The 13712-nt window shown below is 55.2% G+C and overlaps 1 protein-coding gene across 3 annotated transcripts in view; it reads left to right on the top strand.

Moving 5' to 3' along the window:
* LRP5 (LDL receptor related protein 5) overlaps positions 1-13712 on the top strand; it is a 110188-nt gene that overhangs the window by 25098 nt on the left and 71378 nt on the right. For all 3 annotated transcript variants that reach the window (XM_082476430.1, XM_082476428.1, XM_082476429.1), the window contains exons 2-3: positions 4168-4564; positions 11792-11989. In XM_082476430.1, coding sequence (XP_082332556.1) covers positions 4168-4564; positions 11792-11989 — 595 coding nt within the window. The remainder of the gene's footprint in view (positions 1-4167; positions 4565-11791; positions 11990-13712) is intronic.

Here is a 13712-nt window from a genome sequence, read left to right on the forward strand (position 1 = left end):
GGCCCCAAATCTCGCAGCTGGAGGCCAGGCTGGGGTTTGAACGAGAGTCTGAGCTGATGTGCTTTCCTTTGTAGCAGGCCCGGCCCGGGACTGGATGAAAGAAACATTTAATGAGCTACACGTACCAGCGCTGCCCCGGCTGGTGTTTACTGAGTGCCTAAAATGTGCTGCTACCGGGCTGAGGCTTTGTGTGAATTGTTCTGTTGAAGCCTCACAGTCTCTGAGGTGGGGTTGCAGTGAGGACCCCCGTCTCACAGGACACTGAGCTCAGGGAGGCCCAGATCTGAGCCGTGCCCCTGAGCTGGCTCCAGGCTGCTCGCTCGGGGGGCCGACCCGGCCTGTGTACCCTTGCGATACGTGGTCCGGAAAAAAAAGAAACTTGCACAGAGAATGTCATAGGAACATAAATGGAACCTGGGGTTAAAACACTTAAAGATATTTATCCAGAGACTCAACAAAGTCATCTTTCATTATGCAGTCCTTTTTTCAATCTTTGTCCCCACCTAGCACCTTCTCATACCTGCAATTCTAGCACAAATCGGGGTTTATAGTTACGTTGTGTGTGTGTGTTGACTTAACATTTCTTACACATTTTCTGGTGTCACTGCAGTCATTTTCTTACTACTTTAATGGGCACAACTTTCTACTGAGAAAACAGCCTAGGCACCCTGATGTTGGAGATTTTTTATTTGTTTATTTTTCTTATTATAAGGAAGGCTGCAGCAAATATTGTGTCTAGGACCTTTTCCTTCCTTCAGGTGTTCCTTGGGATAAGGTCCTGTGAGGCCGATCCCTAGGGAGAGGGTTTAAATGTTTTATGGTCTTTAATACCAGATACCGTGGTATTTCCTAGAAGGGCTGTTCCTGCATCTGTGGCAGCCAGGTGACCCCGCGTGAGTCCTGGGGTGCAGTGGTGGCCGGGCTGCCGGCCCAGCTCTCAGCCTCTCTGCCCTGCACTCCTCTCCCTCCTCACACTGCTTGTTTCTTCTCCTCACTGCCCCAAAAGCTTGGGCCAGTGGTCAAGAGATCATCCCTGGAGTGACCTGGGGCAGGTCAAAGCACTCTTCCAGGAGCTACAGTCTCCTCACCTGGGAGATACGCACCTGAGCCCCCTGACGTACAGGGTCTTGGGCCCGTGGGCATGTCACCTCAGGAAGGAGCACACAGGACCAGTGTCTGCCACCTCCTGCATGCTTCGCCCCAGGACCTTTGCACTGGTCATCCCCTCTGCCAGGATGCCCTCCCTGCGGCCCTCTCTCGCCCCCTTCAAGTCTTTGCCCAGGTGTCGCTTTCTGAGGGAGGCCACCCTGACCATCTTATGTGAAACGGCAGACCCCACTCCCAAATCCTTTACCCTGCTCTGTTTTGCAAACCACAGCATTGATGTTGCGAGGCATAACTGACATCGCCTTACCCATCATGTGGGTCGCTTGTTGTCTTTTCCCCCCACGTAATACAGGACACGAGGGTGGGTTCTTGGTTCGGTTGCGTGTCCCAGCCAGGCTGGCATGTACTACACGACACCCCGCTGCCTGCCCACTGGCCGGCTCTGTCGTGGACTCACCCCAGTGCATCACTCCTCAGGACAGCCTGTCCCGACGCCAGCCCCTCACCTGGCTACTCTAATCCTGCCCGCCTCCCCAGCCTCTCTCCTCCCGTGGGGCAGGAGGGGCCCCAGGAGGCCACATCTCCCAGATGAGCCAGGGTACCCGTGGCCCCTGGTAGGCTTGGGGCCGCATCAGCCGGGGCTCCCCAAGCCCTAGGAGGGGCAGTGGGCGGGTAGGTGCCTGCTGGTGGGGGCAGCCCCCCACAAGAGGCCCCCATCGCCATGAGTCCCCAGGGTGACGGGAGAGTGAAGTGGGTGCCTCTTCAAACTTAGGAGATGAGTGTGTGGTGGTTTCTAAATGTCTTCGAAGCAGGAGTGGCTTCTCCTGGAGAGAGCCTGCCCGCCCTGGCCCTCCTAGGAGTCTCAGTTTGGGAAAAGCGCAGGAAATTGAAATCCACCCCGCATCACCTGTGGCCTTTGAAGGGTGCACCTGAACTGCCCAGAGTGTAAACTGTGGGGAAAATGTAGTCTTTCCAGTTCGGGGAGAAAGAACGGAGCAGAATTAGGAATTTTTGTGCCGGGGGCAGCTTCCAGGGCTCCCTGCCTCCGGATTCTCCCCCAGCCCAGGCTCCCTGGTCTCCTCTGGGACTTTGGCTGCAGGGAAGAGTTAACTTACTGGGTGTCTGGCCAACAGCCGGGACTGGCGACTCGCCCCCCAGTGGGTACCTCCCTCCAAAGCGCTTCCCCTGGGGGCTGGAACGCCTCTGATTGGAGACTCCTGTCTGCGGGGCCGTCCACCTCTTGACGCTGATGCCGGGTGAGTTTCGTCCCTCACCTGTGGCCACCAACTCCCACTGGAATACCTGTGGCAGCGGGGAGCTTGCCTTCTCCTGAGATGGTCCCTTGCACTGTCGGCCAGAGGTGCTAGTTTAGAGAAGAGAGAGAAGTCAGCGTCCTCCCTGCTGGCCTTCGCAAGGGGTTCTCAGGCGGGAGCTGGGTCCACCCTGGTGGAGGAACGTCACGGGGCCTTGGTGTGCGCACCCGTGTGTGTCTGTTTCTGGGGAGAGGGTCAGCTTATCAGAGGGCTCTGTGACCCCCGAGGTTGGGAACCACCCGGGCCGGTCCTGCCTTCCCCCGATGAGAGGGGAGGAATCTCAGGAGGCCGGGCACGGTGAACCTCGCAGGCGGGGTGGGATTACTGGTCGTCTGCGCTCCAGTGGCCGGCGGGGCCCTGGTGACGATGAATGGGCAGGTGCTCTGGGGGCACCCGTCGCCCTGCGTGTGCTGTGGGCTGTCTGTTTGCAGCAGCTTTGCTGCCTCGGTCCACGGGCCTCCAGATCCCACACGACTCTTCCTGCGAAGGCCCTCTGCCTCTGGTCTGTACGATTCTTCCTCCTCTGAAGGTCTGGACCCTCCCTGATCCTGGGTATCATCCCCTTGCCCACTGTCCTCCGACCGGCCGGCCTCTGACCCTCGGATGGCACCCGACTGCCGGCAGTGCCTCCCGTGGTGTGTGTCACTGCCACTCTGCTCTCTGGAACCTCTGGCTGGCAGTGGGGACCCAGACCCTTCTGGGCACCCCACCCTTTCCCTTCTCACCTCTCACAGGGCAGAGGTGACTCACTGTCTTGAAGTTAGGGTGCTAGGGGCTGGGTGGGGAGGATGAAATGTTTTTATGGAGCAGCTGCTGTGTGCTGGCCCTGGGCAGGGCAGGGCATTCTTAGACGGGCAGACAAGCCGTCCTGGAGTGCAGGGTCCACTGGGACCCTCAGCATATTGTAGCATCTGGGAAAACAGGGAAACTTCCATTTTTAATTAAAAAAAACCTTTTTACTGAAGTGCATATACGCAGAAAAGTGATGCCTTTTTACAAACTAAATACACCTGTGCAACCAGCACACGATGCATGTTCCAGAGTGTGGCACCTCTGGTGTGCTGTTGAACTTTGTTCCTCTCGAAGCCTTATCTTACCCTTCTGTAAAATGGGTGAACTGTCACCCACGGCCCAGGCCTGCGTGCCGAGAGCCCAGGGGGCTCAGAGAGGAGCCTGCCCAGCCCTGTGTGCTGTGTGTGACCTGCAGAGAGCCATCAGCCTGTGCGGATGCGCACTCTTTATTATCTGTGTGTACCTGCTTGGGGCAGGGAGGGGTGAGATTAGGGACAGGTGTTCTTTGGTGGCCATCTCCTCCTTGCAAGGCGTTCAGGATGCCCAGCTCGGATGTAGTTGTTACATCCCGGTGTTCGATTTTTGCCGTGTCCCTTCTGCCACAAAGAACTGTAGACGTGACATCATGATGGTGATGGTGGGAGTGGTGGAGCCCCGGAGACCGTCCTGACCTCGAACCCTCCGCGTGTCCTCCTGCCCTGCAGAGGAGGGGCCTGGGTGGGACACACGGTTTCATGATTTCAGTAACTGCAGTGCTGTCTGCTGCGTTGAAAGAGCGTCTGAATGGGTGGCTGGACCCGCCCAGGTGCCTTCCCGGCAGTGGCTGGGGATGGAAGGAAGGAGCCGGGAGCCTCGGGCGCGGGCCGGGCAGGGTCCGGGCACCTAGCCCCCCGTCCTGGGCTGTGCGGCCCGCGGCTCAGCCTGCGGTCCTCACGGTTTGCTTCTGCCCCCACAGCCTCGCCGCTCCTCCTGTTTGCCAACCGCCGGGACGTACGGCTGGTGGACGCCGGCGGAGTCAAGTTGGAGTCCACCATTGTGGTCAGCGGCCTGGAGGATGCGGCCGCGGTGGATTTCCAGTTCTCCAAGGGAGCCGTGTACTGGACAGATGTGAGCGAGGAGGCCATCAAGCAGACCTACCTGAACCAGACCGGGGCTGCCGTGCAGAACGTGGTCATCTCCGGCCTGGTGTCGCCCGACGGCCTGGCCTGCGACTGGGTCGGCAAGAAGCTGTACTGGACGGACTCGGAGACCAATCGTATCGAGGTGGCCAATCTCAATGGGACGTCCCGGAAGGTCCTCTTCTGGCAGGACCTGGACCAGCCGCGGGCCATCGCCTTGGACCCCGCTCACGGGTAAACCCAGTACCTCTCCTCTCCCTGGTGCGGGTGGGTGCGGTCGTGATTTCCCTCTGGAACTTACTTGAGCCCACGTACCTTTTTTAGAGAAAATGCGGCAGTCTTAAAATGAGTTCGCTTTCAGAATTTGTTGTTGTTGAGAACGATTTCCCCTTGAAACCCTGTAGTGTGGTTTTTTTTTAAAAACTCGCTGCCTCTGAGGCAACTGATGTGCTTGGCCGTGGATTCGAATCATTAAACGTCCAGATGTGTGTGTGACGGTGTCCGAGGAGGTGCGAGCCTTCTGACAGGTAGAACTCACACCTTTCGCTTCCTTTATGACTGCGTCAGCTGAAAACGGGTGGAAAAGTGAAACGCCTTGTCCAGAAGTGAAATTTGCTGCGGATGGTTTCTCTGGTGTCTTCTGGAAGCCCTCTGCTTCCCCCTGCCTCCCAGTCTGGCTGAGCTCACGTGACCTATGAAGGCTCAGGGCCCAGCCATGAGTTCCAGGTGGGGTTTTGTGAGTGGCGGTAAAGCTAAGAACATGTGCAGAGTTGAAGGCTGGGATGGAGAGACTGTGGGGAGATGACCGAGCTGCACGGCCAGGCCAGGCTCATTGCAGACTTTCATGAGCGGTAGCTGTTCGTTCACTCATCCCTCGGCCCTCTATTCCCTCTTCCTGCCAGCTGGGAAGGACACACTCTTAGCCAGGCTGCATCAAGCCAGGCGCCTGCCTCCTGGCCGTGCTCGACCCACTGCTGTGTCTGCCCACTTCTCTGCTGTTCATGTGTCAGAAACGGCTGTCGCGCATCTGGAACAGAAACACCATAGGACTCTGGGTTCTGGTCCTGATGCCCCTGACTTGCTGTTGCCCCTGGCAGTGCCCTTCCTTGCCCTGGAGGGGTGGTGACGCTGGCCGCTCTGCCTGCAGCCCAGCATGGAGGGGCCTCTCAGCCCGCCCTGGGGTGGGTGGAATGAGGTTTGGGAGGCGGAGGCCTGTCCTGCCAGTGCTGGTGCGTGGGTAGCTCGGGGAGCACCCTGGGTGAGGGGGCGCTTTGGTGGCCAAGTAAACCTCCTTACGGGGGGCTTCTCGGCGTGTTGACTGAGAAAGTGCACTAGACTGGCTTTTGATGTCGGAATAGCTGGCGCCTTCTGGAGCTGCTGGTTTAAAAGCTGAGTGTTTGTGTGTGTGTGAGCTCCATTGGGAGGTGCTTGATACTTGGTTGGGAAGTGCTCAGTTGGGAGGTGCTTGGCGCTTCATGCTCGGTTGGGAAGTGCTCAGTTGGGAGGTGCTTGGTACTTAGTTGGGAGGTGCTCAGTTGGGAGGTGCTTGGTGCTTGGTTGGGAGGTGCTCAGTTGGGAGTGCTTGGCGCTTGGTGCTCAGTGGGAGGTGCTTGATGCTCGGGTGGGAAGTGCTCAGTTGGGAGGTGCTTGGTACTTAGTTGGGAAGTGCTCAGTTGGGAGGTGCTTGGTGCTTGATGCTCGGTTGGGAAGTGCTCAGTTGGGAGGTGCTTGGTATTTGGTTGGGAAGTGCTCAGTTGGGAGATGCTTAGTACTTAGTTGGGAAGTGCTCAGTTGGGAGGTGCTTGGTGCTTGATGCTCGGTTGGGAAGTGCTCAGTTGGGAGGTGCTTGGTATTTGGTTGGGAAGTGCTCAGTTGGGAGATGCTTAGTACTTAGTTGGGAAGTGCTCAGTTGGGAGGTGTTTGATGCTTGGTTGGGAAGTGCTCAGTGAGGAGGTGCTTGGTACTTGGTTGGGAAGTGCTCAGTTGGGAGGTGGTTGGTACTTGGTTGGGAGGTGCTCAGTTGGGAGGTGCTTGGTGCTTGGTTGGGAGGTGCTCAGTGGGGAGGTGTTTGATGCTTGGTTGGGAGGTGCTCAGTTGGGAGTGCTTGGTGCTTAATGCTCGGTTGGGAGGTGCTTGATGCTTGGTTGGGAAGTGCTCAGTTGGGAGATGCTTGATGCTTGGTTGGGAAGTGCTCAGTTGGGAGGTGTTTGATGCTTGGTTGGGAAGTGCTCAGTTGGGAGGTGTTTGATGCTTGGTTGGGAAGTGCTCAGTGAGGAGGTGCTTGGTACTTTGTTGGGAAGTGCTCAGTTGGGAGGTGGTTGGTACTTGGTTGGGAAGTGCTCAGTTGGGAGGTGTTTGATGCTTGGTTGGGAAGTGCTCAGTGAGGAGGTGCTTGGTACTTGGTTGGGAAGTGCTCAGTTGGGAGGTGCTTGGTACTTGGTTGGGAAGTGCTCAGTTGGGAGGTGTTTGATGCTTGGTTGGGAAGTGCTCAGTGAGGAGGTGCTTGGTACTTGGTTGGGAAGTGCTCAGTTGGGAGGTGCTTGGTACTTGGTTGGGAAGTGCTCAGTTGGGAGGTGCTTGGTGCTTGGTTGGGAGGTGCTCAGTTGGGAGTGCTTGGTGCTTGATGCTCGGTTGGGAAGTGCTCAGTTGGGAGGTGCTTGGTATTTGGTTGGGAAGTGCTCAGTTGGGAGATGCTTAGTACTTAGTTGGTGAGTGCTCAGTTGGGAGGTGTTTGATGCTTGGTTGGGAAGTGCTCAGTGAGGAGGTGCTTGGTACTTGGTTGGGAAGTGCTCAATTGGGAGGTGGTTGGTACTTGGTTGGGAGGTGCTCAGTGGGGAGGTGCTTGGTGCTTGGTTGGGAGCAGTCGTCTTCATGCTCACACCCAGGCTGGCTTTGCCTGTAGCATCCCTAGGAGTTGGTCCGTCTCTGTCTCTGTCTTTTTATATTAAATGTTTGAAATGTTTTCTGATCTTGCCTCTGAGTTCTTCCCCCGGATCCTGCTGGGATCACACCCCGGCCCCTGAGGCGGAGTTGACTTTGGTGTTGATGCCCTGGGCAGGATATCTGAGGCCCCAGCCTCTCCCCCACATCTCCCGCTGCCCCAGTGATGTGTCTGATGCGTGGTGGAGCGAAGTGGTGGTGCTAAGTGTCCCACTCACCAGATCGAATGACGGTGAGAACGCTGGACTCTGGTCCCAGCTTCGTCTGTGGTGTGGTCGAGGTTAGCAGTGTCCGCGCCGTCCCCTTAGACACCGTTGCCCAGGAGGCGAGAACTCCAGGCCGGTGCATAGGGACCGTGGGCAGCACCCCACTCTGCCAAATACTGGCCTGGCGGTGGTCCTTGCCGTGAGTTTGAGCTGAGTCCTGGGGGCAGGACCGCTGTCCTGAGAGCGGGGATAGTGGGCTTCATTCTCCGTCCTGGCCACAGACTCGCGTCTGCAGGGGGCAGCACTGCCTCCTCCCGGCCCTGTTGGAACCTCCGTGGTCTCCGTGTGTCCTCTTGTGATGCAGCCTTTCTGCCTCACAGCTAGGGTCCCTCCTCAGATGAGGGGATACTGCCCCGGATGCGTCATCAGGAAGGAAGGTTCTCAGTCTGAACGTCCATCTCAGGGTGCACGTGACCAAGAGCCCCGTAGCCAGGAGGGCCCGCGGACCCCAGGGCCTGGACTTGGTCAGGTTCAGCAGCACGGGTGGCAAAGGGCAGGTGTCCCGGCGAGGCTGGGGAGGCACCTCCCCACCCAGCACCAGGTGCCCACGTGGGCGGCAGAGCGGGCTCCAGGGAGGCCTCTCTGGCCCTGAGGACCCGGGGCCGGGAAGACATCGGCCCAGCGCTGGGGGGTGGCCCAGGCCTGACCCAGCCCACGAGGGGCTGCAGTGGCTCCTGGGTCTCGAGTTAAAGCCGGGCTGAAACCCAACCCCCTCTTTAAAATGCAAAATGGCCCTTCCCTAAAATAACACACGACCACAACCGCAGCCAGCCTCTGCCCTCTGGGCCGAGACCAGGCTGCAGGGCTTTGCTTCAGGACTTGATTTTCCTCCGTGGAGCTTGGCTGGGCCTGTGGCAGCGTTGAAGGCTCTGCATAAGCACATCCACGCCAGCTGGGCTCTGGGAACGGGGTGGCTTGCAAATTCCCCATTTAAGGAAACCAGCCGGGCCTCTGTTATGAAACCCGGGGGAAAGAATTTGAATTATGCTCCTCGCGGAGGTCCTGAGCCTGCACATTTTCCGGCCTTTCCCGTTGGCCACCGAGGAGCATTCAGGGAGCATGTGAGTGGATGGCTCTGAGATTGATTCTCCTGATACCTTCTGGGCAGCCGGCGGGAGGGCTGGGCTCTTTCCAGGCTGCTGGGGGTGGGAAAAGCACAGGGAGAGAAAGGTGCCTGCACCAGGCTGGCGGGAGCCTTTGCTGAGCTGGCCGACGGCACCTGCGAGCCTCGGGTGCCCGGAGAAGTTCACCACCACCCCATGCTGGGGGGTGGGTCAGACAGCGGCCAGGCTCTGACCTCAACTGGAGAACCGTGTTGTGCTCCCAGAGCTTGTGACCTGGGGCAGCGCAGCCTTCCGGAGCCTCGGTTTTCTCACCTGTCCAATGGGAATAGCCCCTGCGTCACTTCTTCAGTGGAGAGCAGAGTGGAAAGCTTGTTGGAGAGGTGTTCCGAGTTCTCTGTCCCCATGGGGGCTGGAGAGCAGGGGAGCTTGGTGACAATGGCGGGGTGTGGTTGGCCCCTCGCCACACGTGAAGCCCCCAGGAGCTCATTCTCATCATCTGTCATAACCCATCTAGCAGGTGGCAACAGTGCCAGCTCCGAAATGACACCCCTCTGGGAAGGCCGCATGGCCCCATGAATGGGGGTGGCCCTCGGAGCTCCCATCTCGGGGGAGTGGCAGCTTGTGTGTGTGTCATTTGCTCTCTCCTGCTGGACAGAGACCCCCACCAAAGGGCAAGGCTGGGCCTGTTCTCCCCACGTCCCTGATTACTTTGCTGGTCCCTGGTGGACGGCAGCTCAGGCTTTGCTGAAAGGGCTGAGGTTTTACCTCTGAAGATGTGGAGGCTGAGAGCGGGAGTGGGGAGGGAGTGCGGGGAGGGGACTTGATCGGTAATAGAAGCAGCTCGAAGGGAAACAAGCCTATGGGCCCAAGGAACTAGGGCATCTGAGAAGTGACCTTTTCTCACTCCCACTATGTCCCACGGCCCCGCCTCTCCCCGTCTGGGCTTGTGCTCTCTTTCCCGGCAGGCCCTCCCACGATGGCACAGGTGGCTCCCAGGAGCCCCCTGCCCTCCCCTTCCAGGCCGACTCCCATCTGCCTGTCTCTAAAGCAGCCACTAAGGCTGAGGGTAATGGGGTTTGCTGATGGCTCAGGACTGATCTGTGCCCACCCCAGGAGGGGGTGTGGGAGCAGACACACCACCTGGAGAGTTTCATGGACCTCGCATGGAGGGGGGGTTCCTCAAAGGGAAATCCAGGCACTGTCCCCCTTCTCTGCGGAGAGACACTGGTGGACAAAGTAAAGTGAAACAGGTCTGCCACCCCTTGTGCCCCGTGGCTTGTCCACAGCCAACTGGGCCAGAAACCCAAGGGACTCCTGTCCTCCAGGCTGGTGTGGTTCCCTCTGCTTTCCACTGAAGAGCCATGCTGAGAGGGCGCCCCGCCTGGACATCTGGGCGCTGGTGGGGTTTGAACCCATCAGCCCAGATGCCTGCATATTATCTCTGCTCATGGGAAGGGACATCAAATAAGGACGCTTCTAAGGAGGCGGTGGTTTCTGGCTGGAAACCCTCAGAACATGGTTAAGCAGAGCCGAATCACCCACAACCCGCCCAGGAATAACTGGTATGTTTCAGCGTATACCTCACCTACGCACTGTTGTTTTTAACAGACTTCGTTTTTTTTTTTTTAATTATTATTTATTAATTTATATATATATATATTTTGGCTGTGTTGGGTCTTCGTCTCTGTGCGAGGGCTTCCTCCAGTTGCGACAAGCGGGGGCCACTCTTCATCGCGGTGCGAGGGCCTCTCACTATCGTGGCCTCTCTCGTTGCTGAGCACAGGCTCCAGACGTGCAGGCTCAGCAGTTGTGGCTCACGGGCCTAGTTGCTCCGCGGCATGTGGGATCCTCCCAGACCAGGACTCGAACCCGTGTCCCCTGCATCGGCAGGCAGATTCTCAACCACTGCGCCACCAGGGAAGCCCAGACTTCATTTCTTTAAAGCAGTTTTAGGCTCACAGAAAAGTTGAGGGCAAGGTACAGAGAGTTCCCGTATACCCATGTACATTTAATGTCTTTTGACAAAGATTTCATGTCACGTATCCATGGTTGTATTATCCTACAGAATCGTTTTGCTGCCCTACAGATCCTCTGTGCTCCATCAGTGCATTCCTCCCCAGTCCCTGGCAGCCCCTGATCTTTTTCTGTCTCCATGGTTTTACCTTCAACAGTGTTGTATGCGGGAACCATAGAATGTGTAGCCTTTTCACATTGGCTTCTTTCACTTAGTAACATGCATTTAATGTTCCTCCGTGTCTTTTCATGGCTTAATAGCTCATTTCTTCTTAGCACTGAATAATATTCCATTTTACATATTTTAATTGCCTTTTAGAAGTTCATTTACAGTGTTTTCATAGTAGCAAAAATCAGAAGCAAAGCAAACGTTCAATGTGGAATCACTTAAATAACTTACCATACTATATAGCCATTAAAAGAACAAGGAAGATTTCGATTAGTAAGAAGAGGATACCTAGAATATGTTGCTAAATGAGAACAAGTGGAAACAAGTATATTGGATTATCCAACTTTGATTAAAAATTAATATATTACAGGGAATTCCCTGGCGGTCCAGTGGTTAGGATTCTGCGTTTCACTGCCAAGGGCCTGGGTTCAGTCCTTGGTTGGGGAACTAATAAGATCCTGCAAACAATGTGGCCAAAAAAAAAAAAAAATTAATATATTACTGAGGGGCTTCCCTGGTGGCGCAGTGGTTGAGAATCTGCCTGCCAATGCAGGGGACACGGGTTCGAGCCCTGGTCTGGGAAGATCCCACATGCCGCAGAGCGACTAGGCCCGTGAGCCACGATTGCTGAGCCTGCGCGTCTGGAGCCTGTGCTCAGCAAGAGAGGCCACAATAGCGAGAGGCCCGCGCACCGCGATGAAGAGTGGCCCCCACTTGCCGCAACTAGAGAAAGCCCTCACACAGAAACGAAGACCCAACACAGCCATAAATAAATAAAAAATAAAAATAAATAAATAAATAAATAAAATTAAAAAAAAAAAATATATATATATATTACTGACTGCTTAGAAAGCAAATCGGAAGTAATAATACCCTTGGCCCTAAACATTAGGTGAGATTTCAGGGCAAATTCACTGTCCCTGTTTCATATGCTTGCATTCATATAGACAGAAAACAAAAACAAAACAAAAGCGAGCTTTTCTCATCGTGCTTCTGTCCTCCTTGTTAGGTACATGTACTGGACAGACTGGGGAGAGATACCCCGGATCGAACGGGCAGGGATGGATGGCAGCACCCGGAAGGTTATCGTGGACTCGGACATTTACTGGCCCAACGGGCTGACCATCGACCTGGAGGAGCAGAAGCTGTATTGGGCGGACGCCAAGCTCAGCTTTATCCACCGCGCCAACCTGGACGGCTCCTTCCGGTAAGTTCCGCCCGGCCCTGGGCCCCCACCTTCCCCACGGGGCCCTGGCCAGTCCCAGCTGGGCGTTGGCTGATCCTTCTCAACTCAGGCCAGTGGTCTCACACCTGAAACCCTGGGGGCCTGAGGCCTGCAGGCCTTTTCAGAGCTGAGATCCGTAACAGTGTACACACCATGTCTGACATCCCACCCAAGCAGGGTCTGGGGCGGCATCTGCATCTATTTTATAGCAAAATGTAGAATGCTCATTCTAAGTGGGATCGAAAAGGCTATAAAGAGCCCTACATCCAAAGCAGTTTCATGGCTCCTCAGGGTGTGAACATTGAATTAACGTAGGATCCAGCAATTCCGCTCCTAGGTTTATGCCCCCAAAGAATTGAAAATTGGTATCGAAATAAATACTTGTATGCGAATATCCGTCGCAGGAGCATCCACAGTAGCTAAAAGGTAGAAACAACTGAAATGTCCACCAACGGATGAATGACGGATGGATAAGCAAGATGTGGCATATCTGTACATATCTGAGCTGTATGGTGCTCAGCCATAACAAGGAATGAAGCACGGGTGATGCCACACCATGGATGGGCCTTGAAAACATGCTGCTAAGTGAAAGAAGCTGGACTCCAAAGGCCACATATCGTGTGACTTCATTGATGTGAAAAGTCCAGAATAGGCGAATCCTTAGGGACAGAGGGCAGACTGCTGTTTCCAGGGGCTGCGGGGGGAGGGGAGATGAGGAGTACCTGCTTGGTATGTTCAGGGTTTTCCTGTGGGGATGGAAATGTTTGGGAAATAGCTGGTGGTGATGGTTGCACATTGTGAATGTGCTACGCAGCCCTGAATTATTCACTTTGAAATGGTTAATTTGGTGATATGTGAATTTCACCTCAAGACATTTTTTGTATGTTTGGTTTTTTGTTTTTTTTTTAAATTTATTTATTTAATTAATTTATTTTTGGCTGCGTTGGGTCTTCGTTGCTGCGCACGGGCTTTCTCTAGTTGCGGCAAGCGGGGGCTGCTCTTCGTTGCGGTGCGCGGGCTTCTCATTGCGGTGACTTCTCTTGTTGCAGAGCACGGGCTCTAGGCGCGTGGGCTTCAGTAGTTGTGACAGGCGGGCTCAGCAGTTGTGGCTCGTGGGCTCTAGAGCGCAGGCTCAGTAGTTGTGGCGCACGGGCTTAGTTGCTCCACGGCATGTGGGATCTTCCCGGATCAGGGCTCGAACCCATGTCCCCTGCATTGGCCGGTGTATTCTTAACCACTGAGCCACCAGGGAAGTCCCCCATGACTTATTTATCTTGTAGCTGGAAGTTTGTACCTCTGATCTCCTTCATCTGTTTCATCTGTTCCCCTACCCGCCCCCTCTGTCAAACACCTGTTGGTTCTCTGTATCTATGAATCTGTTTCTCTTTTGTTTTTTAGATTTCATATATAAGTGAAATCATACGGTATTTGTTTCTCTCTGTCTGACCTTTTTCACTTAGCATAATACTCTCCAGGTCCATTCATGTTGCCACAAATGACAAGGTTTCATTCTTTGTTATGGCTGAGTAGTATTCCATTGTGTGTGTGTGTACATATATATATATATATATATATATATATATGTACACACACACACACACGTGCACGCACACACACCGTCTTTTCTTTATCCATTCAGTTCATCTCTCGACAGACACGTAGGTTACTTCCATACCTTGGCCATTGTAAATAATGCTGCAGTGAA

The sequence above is a fragment of the Balaenoptera physalus genome (genome assembly GCF_965194825.1).
Source record: "Balaenoptera physalus genome assembly, chromosome: 10".
NCBI lineage: Eukaryota > Metazoa > Chordata > Mammalia > Artiodactyla > Balaenopteridae > Balaenoptera > Balaenoptera physalus.